The sequence below is a fragment of the Epinephelus fuscoguttatus genome, linkage group LG15 (assembly GCF_011397635.1).
Source record: "Epinephelus fuscoguttatus linkage group LG15, E.fuscoguttatus.final_Chr_v1".
Classification (NCBI taxonomy): Eukaryota; Metazoa; Chordata; class Actinopteri; order Perciformes; family Serranidae; genus Epinephelus; species Epinephelus fuscoguttatus.
The window spans coordinates 26,174,478-26,193,372 of record NC_064766.1 but is presented as its reverse complement, the minus strand read 5'-3'; the positions used below and the strand labels follow the sequence as shown (position 1 = coordinate 26,193,372).

At 40.9% G+C, this 18,895-nt stretch overlaps 2 protein-coding genes across 2 annotated transcripts; one reads left to right on the top strand and one right to left on the bottom strand.

The window, feature by feature from the left end:
* The first annotated feature begins 691 nt into the window (after positions 1–691).
* colgalt2a (collagen beta(1-O)galactosyltransferase 2a) lies at positions 692–7,445 on the top strand. The gene is made up of 12 exons (XM_049598152.1): positions 692–936; positions 1,238–1,348; positions 1,484–1,601; positions 1,832–1,966; positions 2,060–2,264; positions 3,748–3,867; positions 4,214–4,287; positions 4,367–4,473; positions 6,167–6,299; positions 6,437–6,564; positions 6,854–7,060; positions 7,137–7,445. The coding sequence occupies exons 1-12, from the start codon at positions 692–694 to the stop codon at positions 7,414–7,416; spliced, it is 1,863 nt and encodes a 620-aa protein (XP_049454109.1). The 3' UTR covers positions 7,417–7,445.
* A 5,651-nt stretch (positions 7,446–13,096) lies between these two features.
* Positions 13,097–18,156, bottom strand: zgc:153115 (uncharacterized protein LOC768186 homolog). Its single transcript, XM_049598263.1, has 2 exons — positions 17,343–18,156; positions 13,097–15,628 (listed from the first exon to the last, which is right to left on the bottom strand). The coding sequence occupies exons 1-2, from the start codon at positions 17,845–17,847 to the stop codon at positions 15,378–15,380; spliced, it is 756 nt and encodes a 251-aa protein (XP_049454220.1). The 5' UTR covers positions 17,848–18,156; the 3' UTR covers positions 13,097–15,377.
* Between the last annotated feature and the right edge of the window lie 739 nt (positions 18,157–18,895).

Here is an 18,895-nt window from a genome sequence, read left to right as displayed (position 1 = left end):
ATTATTTGTATGTTTTACAACACCTTTTAATAATAATGGTATTAATAATAATCCATTTTCAAAAATAAAAAAATATAAATTGTTGTTATACATAAACAAAAAAAGAGCAATTATAACAATTATAAAATAAGGTTATAAAAACATTATAAATTGTTTATATGTTTTACAACACCTTTTATTAATAATAATAATAATATGCATTCACAAATGATAAAAAAGACAATTATATTTTTTAATTATAGCAGTTATAAAATTTTAGAATAATATTAAAAAACATTATTCATTGTACCTTTTCATAATAAAAATAAAAATAAATTTACAAAAAATAAAACAAATGTAAAAATTAACATTTCATTTACAATTTACAATCAAATAAAAATAGCAATTTTACAAGTATAAAATAAAATTAAAAAACATTATTGTATAATAATAATAATAGTACTAGTGATAATAATCGTTTATTTGAATGTATAGATAAATGTGTAGTAACAATAGTAATGTATAACTTCAGATATCTATGTCGGTTGTCTTCAATCTCTTTTTCGTCTCTCTTCTCTCCTTCCCTCTGCCCCTGTTTCTGTGTGTGTGTGTGTGTGTGTGTGTGTGTTATCGTGTGTGTGAGAATCTCTCTCTTCTCCCTGACTTGCACCAGTCTGAGGCTACAGAGACATCAAGGTGCCCTGCTGGAATAATGCCTCTTGGATTTGTGGGATTCAAATTATATTTCATGATTTTAGCAGGAGAGTTTTTCCTGCATACGGATGGCACAGAGGAGCTGTCAGCTGATCGTCTCCTCCAACCGGCCCAGCAGGAGTCCTCTGTGCTGAAGCCCACAGTGCTGATCACCATCCTCGCCCGCAATGCACAGCACAGCCTCCCTTATTTCTTAGGATGCATTGAGAGACTGGACTATCCAAAGGACCGTGTCGCCATCTGGTAAAATTACAGTAATTTCTTTATTGCATTTGATTAAAAACTGAGTTCATATTTCTGTAAAATAGTTGGAAAATTTGCCCTTGCTGTCAAATTTGCTTCATGGAAGATTTTGACCAACTTTTGGGCATTTTAACAGCACTGTGTAAATGTCATTCCTCACATACTACAACACTGTTCATCATCAAACAAGTCATTCTCAGACAAGTGAGAAAGAAAGAAAGAAAGAAAGAAAGAAAGAAAGAAAGAGAGCTGAAAACAAAGAGATGAAGTCAATGTTCAGAACTGTTCCTTGTGACCTCAGGGCGGCCTCTGACCACAGTGTGGACAACAGCACAGCCATGCTTCACAAGTGGCTCAGAGGAGTTCAACACCTTTACCACTCAGTGGAGTGGAGGCCTGCAGAGCAACCGAGGTGCATAAACTTTGTCTCTGAGGCAGCAGCTCCATTTATTATCAGCCATCCTATATATTTAACAGCGTGGTGGTAAATCTGAAATCCTCTGATCCTATAATATTCATATCATTAGTCTGTCCCTCTTTCTTTCAGCTCTTATGCAGATGAGCAGGGTCCCAAACACTGGCCTGACTCTCGGTTCACCCACGTGATGAGGTTAAAGCAGGCGGCACTCAGAGCTGCCAGACGACTTTGGGCTGACTACATATTGGTGAGACAGTAACAGAGCATAAAGAGCAAGAATTAAATGGACATTTGGAAAAAAATACAAAAACAAAAACATATTTTTCCTCTTACCTGTAGTGCCATTTATCAGTCTAGATTGTTTTAGTGTGAGTTGCTGAGTGTTGGAGATATCTTGTTGTGCAGGGGAGTTATCCACAATTAAATTATCTGGTGCATCAAATCACCACTCTGTCATGCTCCCTCTTTTCCCCTCAGTTTGTGGACAGTGACAACTTGCTGACAAACCCTAAGGTGCTTTCTGACATGATAGCAGAGAATCTGACAATTGTGGCTCCAATGCTGGAATCAAAGAGCCTTTATTCCAACTTCTGGTGTGGCGTGACTCCTCAGGTAAGAGACCAGAACAGAATATATATTTCCTGTGTGGAATATTGACTGAAAACTGCAGGAAACTGATTGTCCAGGGTCTTCTTACACGCACAGGGCTACTACAGGCGAACCCCAGAGTATGTTCCCATCCGTAAATGGAAGTGGCTGGGCTGCTTTGCTGTCCCCATGGTGCACTCCACCTTCCTGCTGGACTTGAGGCGCAGAGCCAGCCAAGCATTGGCGTTCCACCCTCCTCACCCCCAGTACCCCTACAATGTTGATGACATCATGGCCTTCGCTTTCTCTTCACAGCAAGCAGGTCAGCAGGTCTTTGTCAATATGTGCTTTTCAATTTAAGTTGCACCTCATGAGATTATGTTACTGTGATTTTGCTGATTATCATTTGGTGGTTGTCATCAGTGGCACACTGTGATGTGTGTTTTTTTACCTGGTAGGAAGATTATTTTCCCCATTTTTCCCTTTTTTAAAATGCATCAGAACGATGGAATAGTGGCATATATTATTGTGTTTTAATATGAGGGGCAAAAAACATGATCTACCATTTATTTACCCCTAAAAAATATTTTAAATAATTACTTCTAATGCCTGTTTATATACATTAGTATACACTAATGATAATGCTCATGTGCAATAATTCATGTTAAAATTTAACTCTACTACATTTAGGAAGATGCTTGTCTTTTAATGTGTAACAATAGTTAAAGGGTAACTTTGGTGTTTTTCAACCTGGACCCTATTTTCCCATGTTTTTGTGACTAATGAGAACAATTTCTGAAGCAGGGATGTAATCACCCGCCACTGTAGTTGGACCGCCAATTTACATCCACATAAAGTGCTTGTTTTGGTCACTGAGAGGCTCAGATTGTTATTATAATTGTCTGACAACATTACAGAAAGGATCCCTACAGAGATAGACCTTTTTTAAAGAGTAAGATCCATTTTGTTTAACCAGAAACAGCCAAGAAATCACTATCGCCAAACCCACCAGACTCCATTTAAATAAACAGTCATTTTATCATTGTAAAACACACTTCATTCAAAGTCAATATAAACAAAATAAACCACACAAAAACTGTCTTAGTTCATCTTTCCACTGTCCCAGCAATCACCAACTCTGGTTTGGTTGAAATAAACCCATAATTCACCCAGTTAAATGTGAAAATATGAAAATATGTTGGCTCTATACACGCTACAATTACTGTTTATTTAAAATGGAGTCTGGTGGGTTTGGTGACAGCGATTTAAACAGGAAGGATCTTACTCTTTTACAAAAGTCTGTTTCTGAAGGGATCCTTTTCATAATGTTGTCAGACACTGATAATACCAATCTGAGCCTGTCAGTGGTAAAAACATGCACTTCGGTGGGCGTAAATTGACAGAGCAAAATTCCATGCGTGGTAACTTTGCACTGTGTTTCGCTGCTGGATGCACGCTCTCACTCAATACTGGACTGGTTTGAAAAAAAAAAAAAGTTAGACACACAATCATGGGCAAAAAGGAGTCCTAGTTGAAAATAAAACACTGTTTTAAATTATGCTTTAAATCTTGATTTGAATGAAGCAATAGGTACTGTACTATGTGCTTAACATCTCTATAAAACATGGACATATGAACTTTATTATCACCCTCCTTAATAATATCATAATCATATGACTTTGTAACTGCATCAATGTCTTGTCGAACCATACACTATGCTAACCATTGGAGGTGAAATGTATCTAATATTGCATGTCTAATAAAGAAAAGATGCACTGCGACCTGATCTGTCTGCTCTGCTGCAGGGGTTCAGATGTACGTGTGCAATAAGGACCATTATGGATACTTACCAGTGCCTCTTAAACAAGACCAGACACTGGAGGAAGAAGAGGAGAGTTTCACCCACACACTGACGGAGGCTCTCAGTAGGCACTTCCTCTAATCGTGCTGAAATGTTGTTGACACTGATAATTGACAATTCTGGACAACGGGGGTAATTTTCAGGCCCTCGATCTTCAGTCTTTGCTGTCTCCCTGTGTCTGTGTGAGCATATTTGGGCCTTTTTGCTCTCACAGCCCTGACACATGTCTCACTCCTCTGTTAAGGCCCTCTGCCTCTCACTTCCTCTTCTCCCCCTCTCATTTGACTCTTTCACATCAGTTAGATGTTCAACTGATCTAAGAAGTTCTCTTGAAACCAAAACGACTGTGCAGGAAAAGGCAAATTTACTATACTTCATGTGAAATGTGAATGTGTAACTTTACTTTCCAGTTGCCTACACCATGGAGCCTTCACAGTATGTGCACACTTTGCTTAAAGAACCAGGAAAGATGGGATTTGATGAGGTACAGATTCACTAAAGAGATATTTCTCCAGTTATGGAGTGCTGTTTAAGTGAACAGTCATTTTATTCTCCACTTATAGATCTATCTGATCAATCTGAAGCGCCGCTCAGACCGGCGGGACAGGATGTTGAGTTCTTTGGCTGTCCTCGGCATCGACGCCACACTGACAGAAGCCGTGGATGGCAAGTATGATATACAGTAACACCTCTCATCGTGCAGTGGTGGAGGTAGCATTCAGATACTTAAGGAGTCAAAGTCAGTCAAATGTTTACCATCATTAAAGGGATAGTTCACCTTAAAATCAAAAATACATACTTTCCCTCTTACCTGTAGTGCTATTTATCAGTCCAGATTGTTTTAGTGTGAGTTGCCAAGTGTTGGAGATATCAGCTGTAGAGATGTCTGCCTTCTCTCCAATATAATGGAACTAGATAGCACTCAACCTGTGGTGCTCAAAGATCCAAGAAAATACATTTAACAAGCATTCAAAATGTCTCCTTGCAGACATCATGACCCGGTTACTCAAGATAATCCACAGACCTTGTTGTGAGCAGTTTTACGTAGGAACTATTTTCTCTCTGTAATGTTAGCTAGCTCAGTGGTGCTAGTTGAGGTAGCAGCTGATACACGCCTCCTTCTGCATGGTGATTCGGTTGGCAGGTGTAGTTCAGTGGACAGAAAGTAGTTAATTAAACTGCTCACAGCATGATCTGACTTACTTGCTTGACCACGTTAAATGGTCCTCATCAGCATATTATGAATGGGCCAGCTTTTATTTCAACACAGATAAGAAGTGCTAGAGTTGCTTATATTTCCGTGGCAACTAAGCAAACTAAGTCTGCCGATGAGGACCATGTGATGTGGTTGAAATCTGTAGGACAAGCAAGTAAGTGGACATTGGTTTTGTCAGCTGCTGTTTTCAAGGTCAGGAATGAACTGGCAAGATCTGATTTGTTACTTCATATAATGCTGGGTTGTTTTTTTCATAACAGTGCATCACATTTTATACGTTCATCTTCTGTGTCGTCTTTTTTTTTTTTGGCTTTTCCAGGAACACAGTTGAATAGGTTTCATTTCAACATCGGAAAAGACACATATGAAACAGGAGGGATTTGGAGGTCATATGCCAGAAAATTATTATTGTTAAACACTTGATTTCCTGTATTCTGGTAAATGTTAATGCATTAATTTGTGCATTTTCTGCATCAATTTATGGTGTAAAAAGCACATGCTCTAAATACTGAGGGGGACCTGTCCCCTTTGTCCCCACTGAAATCTGCATCTATGGAGAAACACCACATACATACGAAAGAGAAAAAAACAACAGCTCTGGATCACCCTGTCTCACAAAACCTACTCATTTTTGTGACATATTCAACATCACTCCTGTTGAGCTCTTATCCTGTGAGTTAACTGTTCCATATCATACACATCATTCATAATTTTCAGACATCTTTTTTGTTTTGGTGGTTCTGCCTTGTGACATCTCTTTGTAGAGTCCTTTTTGCAAGCTAGGAACAAGACTGCCAGCTGATACGTGTCTTCTCTGAGACACAATATCTCCTGCCAAAGTACAGTGTTTTGCATGACCTAGATATCATAGAATACCATATGAACACTTCTCTACAACTGTACAATTTCAGGACAAAAAAATATGTGAATGGTCTAGTTTAATGGCCCCACATGTTTGCTTTTAATTTGGGGTGTAATAAAGAGTAATATTTACACCTGCTTTTGATTAAACAGTTTAAATTGGTGTATTTAGAATTACCGCTGTAGAAACTGACAGTGGGAATGAGGCTTCACTTGTAAGAAAATATTAAATGTCTTATAGCTGACTTTGACTATGAGGACATGTGCTTCCATGTGTTGTCCACAGAGCCTTGAACTCCTCTCAGCTGCTGGCCATGGGTATAGACATGCTGCCTGGGTACAAAGACCCATACTCAGGCCGTGTGCTGACTAGAGGGGAGATCGGCTGCTTCCTCAGCCACTACAACATCTGGAAACAGGTGCAGCTTTGCTCCGTGACTGTTTCAAACATAACTTATCTAAGTTCAGTGAAGCTGATGTGGCAGTAGGCTTAAGTGTACACAGTCTATGGGTGTGACAGCATAAGAGATTTGAGATGTTGTGTGTCTCCCTCTAGGTGGTGGAGCAGGAACTGCAGCAAGTGCTCGTGCTGGAGGATGATGTGAGATTTGAGCCGAGGTTTTGCAGCAGACTGGTGGTTGTCATGGAAAATGTACAGGGAGTGGGGCTTGAATGGGACCTCATGTTAGTGTTTTAAAGGAATAGTTTGGGTTTTGCAGTGGGACTGTTTGAGGTATTTATCCATGGACAGTGCATTACATACAGTAGATGTCTGTCAGTGCCAGCCTGCTTCTCCAAAATGGGGGATGTGTCGACAGACATCTACTGCATGTAATACACTGACTTTGGATAAGTACCTCATATGACCCCACTTCAAAAGATCCTTACTATCCCTTTAATGCTTTTCATCATACTCAAATTACGCTTCTTAATGTCTGTGGTGCCTGTCAGTCACTTTTCTGTCCTCATAAAGTTATGTAGGCCGTAAGCGGCTGCAGGTGAATGAGCCAGAGCACTGGGTGAAGGGAGTCAGCAACCTCGTGTACCCAGACTACTCCTACTGGACCTTGGGATACGTCCTCTCACTGAGCGGAGCCCGGAAACTCCTGCAGGCAAAACCTCTGAACAAAATGCTGCCTGTTGATGAGTTCCTACCCATCATGTTCAACAAGCACCCCAAGTGAGTCTCACCCACTGTGTGCATATACAAATGTTTGGCGTTAAAGTGTAGTAAGAGTCTTCTCCTGCCCCTTCAGAGATGAGTACATGCAGCATTTCGAGCAGAGGGACCTGAGAGCGTTTTCAGTTGAGCCTCTGCTGCTCTTCCCCACACACTACACCGGCGAGCCCGGCTACTTCAGCGACACAGAGACCTCCACCATCTGGGACGACGAGGCTGTGGAAACAGACTGGGACAGAGAGGGAGCCAAACAGCGGCGTGAAACTGAGGAAGTAGGGTTTGGACCTGAGGCTCCTCGCTCTGCTCGCCGTGGCGTGCCTCCTCTCTCTGCCAGTGCAAACAGAGATGAACTCTGAGGCCATGTCATGTCATGTTACACACTATGGCCAGCTGAATATCCTCAGGGGGGCCGTGGGGCACCAATTAGCAACTGGGCCCCTATTCAACTTTATTCCTCCCCCTTTCTGTGCAGTGTGAAGAGTTTTTCTAAGATGGAGGACATTATCTGTGTTCTGTGTTCTTTGGCAGAAAGCTACTAGTAAGGAATAAAAACTTGTTGATATAGGGTTTCAGTGGTACAGTTTTTCAAACAAATTTTCAATTTAATTAGCAAAAGCCAGTTAAGCCTCTTGTTTGGAGCTTTCAGGGGCCCACAAGCTGTGCACCCCCAGTGCAGTTGCTATAATGGTAATTCAGCCCTCTGTACATCAAGCAGCCCGGTCACCAGAATATAATGTCAGCACTGCAAACCCTGGTTTATGTACAGTACAGGCCAAAAGTTTGGACACACCTTCTCATTCAATGCGTTTTCTTTATTTTCATGACTATTTACATTGTAGATTCTCACTGAAGGCATCAAAACTATGAATGAACACATGTGGAGTTATGTACTTAACAAAAAAAAAGGTGAAATAACTGAAAACATGTTTTATATTCTAGTTTCTTCAAAATAGCCACCCTTTGCTCTGATTACTGCTTTGCACACTCTTGGCATTCTCTCCATGAGCTTCAAGAGGTAGTCACCTGAAATGGTTTTCCAACAGTCTTGAAGGAGTTCCCAGAGGTGTTTAGCACTTGTTGGCCCCTTTGCCTTCACTCTGCGGTCCAGCTCACCCCAAACCATCTCGATTGGGTTCAGGTCCGGTGACTGTGGAGGCCAGGTCATCTGCCGCAGCACTCCATCACTCTCCTTCTTGGTCAAATAGCCCTTAGACAGCCTGGAGGTGTGTTTGGGGTCATTGTCCTGTTGAAAAATAAATGATCGCCCAACTAAACGCAAACCGGATGGGATGGCATGTCGCTGCAGGATGCTGTGGTAGCCATGCTGGTTCAGTGTGCCTTCAATTTTGAATAAATCCCCAACAGTGTCACCAGCAAAACACCCCCACACCATCACACCTCCTCCTCCATGCTTCACAGTGGGAACCAGGCATGTGGAATCCATCCGTTCACCTTTTCTGCGTCTCACAAAGACACGGCGGTTGGAACCAAAGATCTCAAATTTGGACTCATCAGACCAAAGCACAGATTTCCACTGGTCTAATGTCCATTCCTTGTGTTTCTTGGCCCAAACAAATCTCTTCTGCTTGTTGCCTCTCCTTAGCAGTGGTTTCCTAGCAGCTGTTTGACCATGAAGGCCTGATTCGCGCAGTCTCCTCTTAACAGTTGTTCTAGAGATGGGTCTGCTGCTAGAACTCTGTGTGGCATTCATCTGGTCTCTGATCTGAGCTGCTGTTAACTTGCGATTTCTGAGGCTGGTGACTCGGATGAACTTATCCTCAGAAGCAGAGGTGACTCTTGGTCTTCCTTTCCTGGGTCGGTCCTCATGTGTGCCAGTTTCGTTGTAGCGCTTGATGGTTTTTGCGACTCCACTTGGGGACACATTTAAAGTTTTTGCAATTTTCCAGACTGACTGACCTTCATTTCTTAAAGTAATGATGGCCACTGGTTTTTCTTTAGTTAGCTGATTGGTTCTTGCCATAATATGAATTTTAACAGTTGTCCAATAGGGCTGTCGGCTGTGTATTAACCTGACTTCTGCACAACACAACTGATGGTCCCAACCCCATTGATAAAGCAAGAAATTCCACTAATTAACCCTGATAAGGCACACCTGTGAAGTGGAAACCATTTCAGGTGACTACCTCTTGAAGCTCATGGAGAGAATGCCAAGAGTGTGCAAAGCAGTAATCAGAGCAAAGGGTGGCTATTTTGAAGAAACTAGAATATAAAACATGTTTTCAGTTATTTCACCTTTTTTTGTTAAGTACATAACTCCACATGTGTTCATTCATAGTTTTGATGCCTTCAGTGAGAATCTACAATGTAAATAGTCATGAAAATAAAGAAAACGCATTGAATGAGAAGGTGTGTCCAAACTTTTGGCCTGTACTGTATATTTACACGTTTTATACCTACAGTATGAAGTACTTTTGATTACATGTCTATGAGCTGAGTTTCTCATCAAGGGGAGGAAGGGATGGTGGATGGTGTGACACACAAGCAGCGAAACAGACCACTGTTCAAGATCAGCAAAAGCAGGTGCTTTTTAATGACCGTTCAGTACATTTCCAGCCATGTTTGTAGCGACCAAAGTGGGTATTTTGAGCTAAAACATGACCTTTTCATAAACGTTACCAAGTGGTGTGTGTGCCAAACACACGTTAACCACAGTTGTTGTCACAACATAAAGCTGGAAATTGAAATGTAAAGTTTCAACAGATCTACTACATATGAAATGTAGAAATGTAACATATCAGTGGTTTGCGGAAATGTACAGTGCCAACATTTATTCTGATGACTAGGTTACACCAAAACCACCTGCCGAGACCAAGACTGGCAAATAACAGTGATGTGTTTTTCTAACGCAAAATGTCTTCTGGAGCCTATCTCAGCTGACATCGGGCGAGAGGCAGGGTACACCCTGGACAGGTCACCAGACTATCACAGGGCTGACACATAGAGACAGACAACCATTCACACTCACATTCACACCTACGGACAATTTAGAGTCACCAATTAACTTGCGTGTCTTTGGACTGTGGGAGGAAGCTGGAGTACCTGGAGTAAACCCACGCTGACACAGGGAGAACATGCAAACTCCTCCACACAGAGGGGCTCCCCCATGCCAGGTTCGAACCAGGAACCCTCTTGCTGTGAGCTGACGATGCTGACCAACTGAGATTCAGCGACAGCATTTTATACACATCAAATAAACTCATTTCTGTTCATGTTATTATGGCTGACATGTTTTTAATTGTTATTTTTGTCTCTATGTGCTTATGGCGCAGATAAAAAACACAAGATGAACACAGGTGTTGACTTGAGGATTTTTATTCTTAAAAAAAGCACTGGTATTTTCATATCAAGCAAACAATGGAACCATTTAATATTAGTACTGTTCCATGTCACAAAATGAGTTATGAAAGAATAATTAAACCACACAAATGATACATTTTTTGGAATAAATTAATCAGCATAACAAAAGAAATAAAACATGCTTGTACTTAGGTGTTGCACAGGAAATATTGAAACTCCAATGCTCAAAATTTTTAAGACACCTGAGAATATAAATATCAAAACAGCTTGTTGCAGCAATTGTTTAGTTCCACAGTTCCTCCTATTTACCTTAACTAAAGCTTTGATAAGAGGATTTTTAAAAAATTACATTAATGTAAAAATTAGGCATCAATTTAAAAAACATCCGTTTCTGTACAATGTGCATATCTGAATTAGTGTGGTGACAAGAGAATTATTTTTCTTCTCAGTGAGGCAGCGAAAAAATTAAATCCAAAGTGGATAACGCTTTCTGCCATCAAGCCACATTCAGTGATATGAACAAATAGATTTGGACTGAGCTCTTTCAATTGAAATCTGCAGTGAAGTGACAGTCTACAGGTATTTTTTTTACATTTTAAAACCCCTTAACCCCCCCGAGTCAGCTGCGAGTCTTTCCCTTGATAACTAAAACTCCTGCTGGGCTTTGCTGACAGAGGCTGTCGGTGCAGGATTCATCCCGGAGATTCGTTTGCTACTGTCCATTAACAACAGAAGTTCACTGAGGCAGGGAAAAGGAAATTCTGCTGCTACACAGGTAGTAGTGATGTTGCATATACAGACAAGATAAGGACAAGGGTACATAGCAGACCATCTAGCTGATAAAGACTAACTTCTGAAATCCAAGGCTCAATGGCTTTATAGGACTTTCTGAACGACGGGTTGGATGGATTTTGTAAAGACACAGGAAAAAAAAAGTGAGGTATGTTCGTATTGTGATTTTATAGCTTTGAGACCCGGACAGAGTCTGTGTGAGACGACTCCCCCATCGGTGAGAGGAGACGGAGGGAAATCTTCCCATTTCAAGATGTAAAAAACAGGTATATTGTGTGTGTTTGTTATACAGTCCATGTGTTCATGGCTACTGCCAGCAGCAACCATGAACTGTCAACAGATTGAACCTCTGAAGAAGAAGAAATGTGTACAAAATTCCAAAGCATTGCAATCACTCAATTGAGTACAGCTCCCATTAAAAATGAGATCAACAGTGAAATGGTTAAGATGGTTTGACATGTGCATGAGGAAGACATCTGAAGTCTTAGCGTGGAGGAGACAAAGTCGACCGATCTGGAAACACAAATGAAGCGTGTTCCTTTCAGAAAATAAAAAATCCACAACAAGAGATGGCCTGGATGACTACGCAAACACTAAAAAAAAAGAACAAAAACAAAAAAAACCTACCAACTTCTTGTATCACGCTTTCTAAAGCACTTGGACAAAAAGGCAGTTTTACAAACCATTGGTTATCAACACATCAGCAAAGTTCCACAGTGCTTGCTTGTAGAAGCATAGTGACAGTGCAAGCCATTACACTATTCAGCCAAATACACCTGTAAGAAAAAAGTGCCATATTGCATAATGAGTATCTGTTATGAGCCCACAGGGGGGCATATACACCTATACAATGATCCAACTGTAAACATGGTGCAAAGTAGTTATGACATAGTTTAAGGCTTTAAGTGTTGTTCACTGAGATAAAGGAATATGTCCATGAGCTGGACAAACAGTGTGGAAACATTAAAAAAAATCAACCTCTCTATAATCAGACCTGGACACTGTATGTACTTGATAGATTTTAAATATCTTAATTATTTGAGGTTTGCTCCTGAATGTTAATTTTTCCTGAAATACATGAGGATTGTTGACTTTGTTTTTGGCATATAGGAATATTCAGGTGCCAGTTTTCTTGAATGTACTAAACATGTTTTTAAAGGGTAAACCTGGATCTTATTTTCACATTTTTGTGTTTTAGTGACTAATGGGAACAACAAAAAGTCTGGTCCAGTGTTGAGCAACAGGGCTTATGCAGACAGCCCGCAAACAGGGCATCTGTGCACCATTTTGAGTGCTTGTTTTTGCCACTGACAGGCTCAGATTAGTATTTTACGTGTCTGACAACATTATAGAAAGGATCCCTACAAAAATAGATCTTTATGTTAAAGAGAAAGATCCTTTTTGTTTAACCAGAAACAGGCCCAAAATTGCTACTGCCAAACCCACCAGACTCCATTTAAAAAAACAATAATTTTAGCCTGTACAGAGCCAGCATATTGTCACATCTGACTGGCTGTTTAACATGTGTATTTCAACCAAACCAGAGTTGACAATTGTTGGAAGAGTGGAAAGACACACCAAGAGGGCTTTTGTGGGTTTTAATTTGTTTCTGTTAACTTTTAATAAGGCATGTTTAACCATGACAAAATTATTGTTAATTTAAACGGAGTCTGTTGGGTTTTGTAATGCCGACTTCAGGGTAATTTATGTTTAAACAAATGTTTTATTTCTGTAGGGATCCTTTGCATAATGTTGTCAGACTCCTCTAATAATCTCTCAGTGGCAAAAATAACCACTTTTAATGGGTGTAAATTGACAACACATAATTTCCCCCGGTGGTGACACTGTAGCCCGTTGTGTGGCTGCCATCTGCAGCGCTTTTGCTCAGTACTGGACAAGTTGTTTATCCTATTATTCACTTAAATGAAAAAAAAAAGGGAAAACAGGGTCTAGCCCAAAAAATACATAAGTTACCCTTTAACAAATCCCCGTTTGTTTTTCCAACATTGTAATGTTTCTTTATCACAGAGGACAGTTTGACTTGTCAGACACAGGTGTAACTAATACCATTATTAATGGCGGCATCCCATTTACAAGTGCCTGCTGGTTCATGACTATTGTACATAACATAAAGCCATTATTAACTTTATCAGCTGCACTTGTGCTTTTATGCTTTGATAAGTCAAACTCAGTAAAGATCTACTGGTATTAGCTTTCCTCAATGGGAGCAGATTAGCACAAGTTTTAGACCAATTTTGGTTCCCACACTAAAAGTTATAACAGGTTATTTTTTGTAACTCTACATGTAAGACTCAAACCGTGTACAGAAACACCTGGCACTCCTGATCCTGAAATGCCTTCTGCCGTCTGGCTCCACACCCCTGATGAATGGGGTGATGGCTTTGACTTCGAAGGCAGCCAGCTAAAAGTCAAGCTCGACTCATGTCATTTTTGTTTCCCCAAAACATTTTGATATCATCGCATACACACTTTTTCCCCAGTTCTGTCGCTAACAAAAATGTAAATAAAAACACATACACACCGACACTCACAAGCAATGCCATCCTATCAAGAGTATACCGTTACCCCTAATATAAGGACTACAATTCATCACATGTATTAATTCAGTTGCTAGTAGCATTACCATTAATCTACATTAAAAGCTTAAAGCTTATATACATTTGCATCAGTATTAGACATAATACTGTGTATTATGTATCAGCATTTCATGTGTGATAACTGATCTAGATGTAAGGATGGCGTGCAATCAGCTTTTCTACAGTGAAGTTTGATCCACTTTCTGGCAAAATCAATAGATCTATAGTTAAACTGAATATATAGAAATCATTACAAAATTGCCTCAATGATGGTTACCGATGCAATAAAAATTAAGGAATGTGTCACCACTAAAATAAACTTTTATATGGAATCAGCAAAGCTAAAAAAAAAGAAAAGCTAAAAGGCTTCTAGTCGGCGCCTCGCTACCTAACATCACAAGTTTATGCTACTCATGGGAAATAAACGAGGAGCACAACAACAGTCTACAAATGAACCACTAGAAAACAGAGGAGTTTTGGCTGATGATGAATGTGCAGACTTTTACAGAAAAATGTGAAAAATCCCTGCAATTTGTGGAAGTGTTTGAGAAACTGAGGTTATTTTTTAGGGTTGGGTTTATTTCATAGACTCAAATCTGCTTAATGATTCCCATTCTCATCGAATCCTGAGAAAGAAAAGAAAACAAAGTATGTTCAACATAAAAAACACCACACATTTATTTCCAAAAGGTTTAGGCTGCCATAAACATGTAATAAATGAGGAAGTGTTCTGTGATTTTTGGTTAAAAAAGGAAAATATATATAAACATTCTCTGTTGTGCCACAGAAAAGCTGAATGTTTTACATTTGATTTTGCTTTTTGAGGCATTAAAGCCTTGTATTAATGTTGTGTTGTAAATCGATGAGCAGGACTGCTTCGTGGCATAATTGGTTTTACAGACTTTTTGCATCAATGTGATGAAGTACCTTGATTTGCCCTGAAATTAATCGTGTGTTTTTACCAAAAACAGACGTTCCTATCTGGTTATTTGAGCTATAAAAATGTTTAAATTCATTTCACTATGATACAGGATTTTATAAAAACGCTGCCTTCTACTTGTTTCTGTAGTAAATGTGTTGTTGTATTAGACTTTCTTTCCTTGCATATATTTATTTTCATGCAGTGACTACATTTCACCGCATCATTACGGTCTTTCGTGAAGCACAGCCACTTTTGAAAACAGGCCCCACTCCGTCTTATTGTAAACATTATACACGTGCTTTGATACACGTGTAATCTGCGATGTAAATGAAGTAAAGTAGGTCCAAACTTTGCTTTCAGGAAACGATAAGTGGAATCGAAAAAGCACATTTCTTAACAAATCCTCACTTCTTTAAGATTTGGAGCGTTCTCAATACCCAACCCTAGTTCTATTGAGCAGGTGGATAGTGGTCACATGACTCATCTGTGCAGATGGAGGGATGAAGCCGCTTTCTCCCCTCACATCCAGCTTTGTGTGTGTTGTGTGTGTTATGTGCACATTTGTTGAGTACAACACAGCAATGCTAAATCCTAAATCAGTGGATCTGATTGTAGCTGGTTAACTTGAAACCATCGTGACCTTCTGTGCTCCTGTTAGGAAACCCCCTCCACCCAAACCAAGACCATCCTAATGGTGCATGGCCGGGCTGGGAGACAAGGAGGAGGAGGCGCCCTTGGTGCGGCTCAACATTGAGGGCTGGAAGTCAGGGTGGCGGCGGGCGTGCTTGATCAGGTGGTCGCTACGCATGAAGCGCTTATCGCACAGTGGGCACAGGAAACGTTTTTCACCGGTGTGGGTGCGGGTGTGGCGGGCAAGCTCATCAGAGCGGGCAAACTTCTTCTCACAGTCCGGCCAGGTGCATGGGAAGGGCCTCTCACCTGTTGGCAGAGAAGAGAGGGGAGAACATTTACCACCATATTATTTATCATACCTTTCAGTTTGCCCTACAAGCACCCGAGTTTTCTGATGACTAAAATATATTAATAACTTAACTTAAACACTTGGAAAAGGATAATTTATTTCCATTCTATACCACAAACCAGTGAGGATATGCAATTATTTTCATTATCGATTAATCTTGATCTTTAAAAATCCTCACAATTGAAAGTAAAATTAGAAAATGTTTGTTAGATTTTAGCTTACTTTTCTGTCAAATGACAAATGAATTAATCCACAAATCATTTAGTCTCCAATATGTGCAATTTATGCATGTGTATCTGCTCTGCAGGCCTTTAATAATTCATCTAGCATGCCTTTAATAATTTAATTTTTGCAAGTATTTCATAGCCTGTGCATTTGGTTTTAATGTTTCTTAAAGATAAAATAATCATATGCTTTCAAATTAAATCAGAATAAGTTTGCTTATATTTTTGGTCACTGCACATTTATGTTAATTAATAAAATACAGGTAGGAAATATGTGACTGCATCCCTACGACGTCATTAAATTATACCTGAGCACATTAAATACCGAGATAGTGACGCATTATGAAATATAGGCAAAAAATATTAATCTCTGCGTAAATTAAATACGTGACAAAACACATTTAGGCTTTAGATTCTCCAGATTAGTCTTCCTAAGCTACTACTAGCCTTAATCTCTTGCAGGCAACATGAGCAAAACCAGGATAAGCGAGTAGGATGCTCGGTGCCATTTTCAAGATCACAAAGCCAGGCCACGTTGTTGTTGCAGTACTCTTTATGGGCGTTCCCACCACAGTTTCTTTGAGCCGTTTCCTGCCCTTAATCCGTTTGCGCCTGCTCAGTGACCCTGAACGCACCGATTCCCCTCATTTTGTGAAAAATCCCATGCACGATTTGACTCAGTAGCAAGAGCTGTGTTTGCATATTGATGGGCGGGTCCATGTCCAACCATCTGGCTTGAAGCATCGTGAGGTATAAAACGGATTGTGCAGTGAGGTGCAGCTACATATCAGTTATTTTCCTCTGCAGACATCAAAAAATAAATGAAAATGTGTTCATTTAGACAGAAGGGGTGGCGCCATCCATTATCGGACGCGCCTCCTGCAGCTCTTCCCCAAACGTATTTTATCAATAATTTACACAATGCAGGAAATAAAATCGATTTTAACTCGTCAGCAGACGCCAGGGAGAGGAGGTGGTGCCCCAAAGAAAAACTTTAACAGCCAAATCATCCAGCACTTGCTGCTGCCATCAACAGGGCAGACTATGCCCGACAATAAACTCCCAGTCCTCGACGTTAAGGTTTCGTCTTACGTTCATTTCATATGCAAATCCAGTCGGGAGGAAGACCTTCGTCACCGGTTTTAACGTCCAGCCCAGTTCTTTTGTTAGTTTACTTCTTTGTCAGAGTCACTGGAGGGGAGTTTTTCTGTCTTTGCCTCTTTGTTTGGCCACCTTATTGTACCAAGTCAGGGTTGTATGGGAAACATTTGGCACCACCACGCTGTTAGTTAATCCCTTAAAGAATAAAAGAGCGCAACACTTCCCATATTTTCTGATTACAGTGATAATAACAAAATGGGCGTCATCGACAGAGCAGAAGTTGGAGACAAAGTTTACACTAAGGTTAGCTGTACACATGTGACCCAAGCTGTTGTTGTCTCCCTACCTGTGTGTGTCCGGATGTGTGCCTTCAGGTGGGACGATTTCCCGTAAACTCTGTCGCATCCGTCAAAAGTGCACTGATGTCGCTTCACCGGGGACCGCGGGGCCCCCGCGCCTCCTCCACCTCCACCCCCCCTCAGCTGCTGCTGCCCGGGGACAGGGGTGGCGGAGGGGGTCATGGTAGGGGTGGTGGGGTCGGACAACGTGGTGTAACCGCTCTCCCCACCACATGAGGAGTTGCTGCTCTCCGAGTAGGCCGACATGGGGCGGAACTTGCCGTGCAGGTCGGTGAGGATACCGGCCACCGCCATCATGTTGGCCCCCTCCAGCCTCAGCGTCTCCCGCACTTCCCTGTCCTCGCTCGACACGTCGGGCTCCCCGGGGAGCAGGCCCACCACGGCCGGCTGGCTGGCGGGGGCGACTGGGGTGGGTCTGTGTAGGACAGGACCGCTGGATATCGACACCAGACACTCGGCAGCGAAATAATCAGACGAAGCAGTCAACGACATTGTTATCTGCCTCGGTTTGTTGGCTTTATCTAGAAAAAACAACGGAAACAGAATCCACCAGGAGGGGCTAACGGTAGTCTGAGCCTGACCTCGTTTTCATCAAACTCGACGAATCAACCGTTTCCAGCTGAGCCTTGTTACCGCCATACAGTGTTTCAGCAGTCTGGAGATTACTAAATAAATCCAAGAAAAGGCACAATTAAGAAGAATAATCTGCTAAACCGTGCCTATGCCTCCGGCCCAACATGCGTACCCCGCACCGTCTGACGGTTCATTGTGTCTGAGCTTCACAAGCCGGTCAAACCTACGCCCCCTGGTCCGGACTAAAGATGCGTTCAGGGCCTGTCGGTTAAAAACTATAGGGAGGCGTTACTGTCTGAATTTCTAAAAGCCACACTAGTACTTAGCTTCCTTAACTTTTGTTTAGTATGCTTTTTTTTAAAATGTTCCTAGCTATTTGGGCTCAGTAGGACCCGATAAAACTAAACATCGTGAACGATAATAAAGTCCCAATGTCTTCAAATGAGTACTTCCTAATTCACAGTCTTAGCTTGATACTGTTGGTCAAATTTGTTGCCATATGAAACTACAAACGTTATTAAGTATAAATAAACAAGTTTCAACCATAAAATGTGATCAAGTTTTGGACCTTGTCCACTTTTGTGTCAGGGTCGGCTGCAGACTGACTTGAGAGAGATGGCTGCCATCTTGTTTTTACATGGATCAGTGTGTTGTGCTCTCATTACCAATAGATGGCACAAAAAGTGTCCATGATTGAGGACAACAGGTCTAAGTTAAGCAGAATGAATTATAAGGTCAAGCAGACCCAAAATGTGATGTCCTCATATGAGGACATTAGGAATTTATTATCACTGATAATGTTTCGTCTTTTCAATCCCAAATAGCTAGGAGAAATTAAAAATACGTACCAAACAAAAGTTCAGGTCTCAGGAGGATATAGCACCTTTCACAGAAATGAAATTCACAAAGTGCTTCGCAAAATACAATCAAGCAATCAAACAATAAAACATGCAATCAATAACAACAA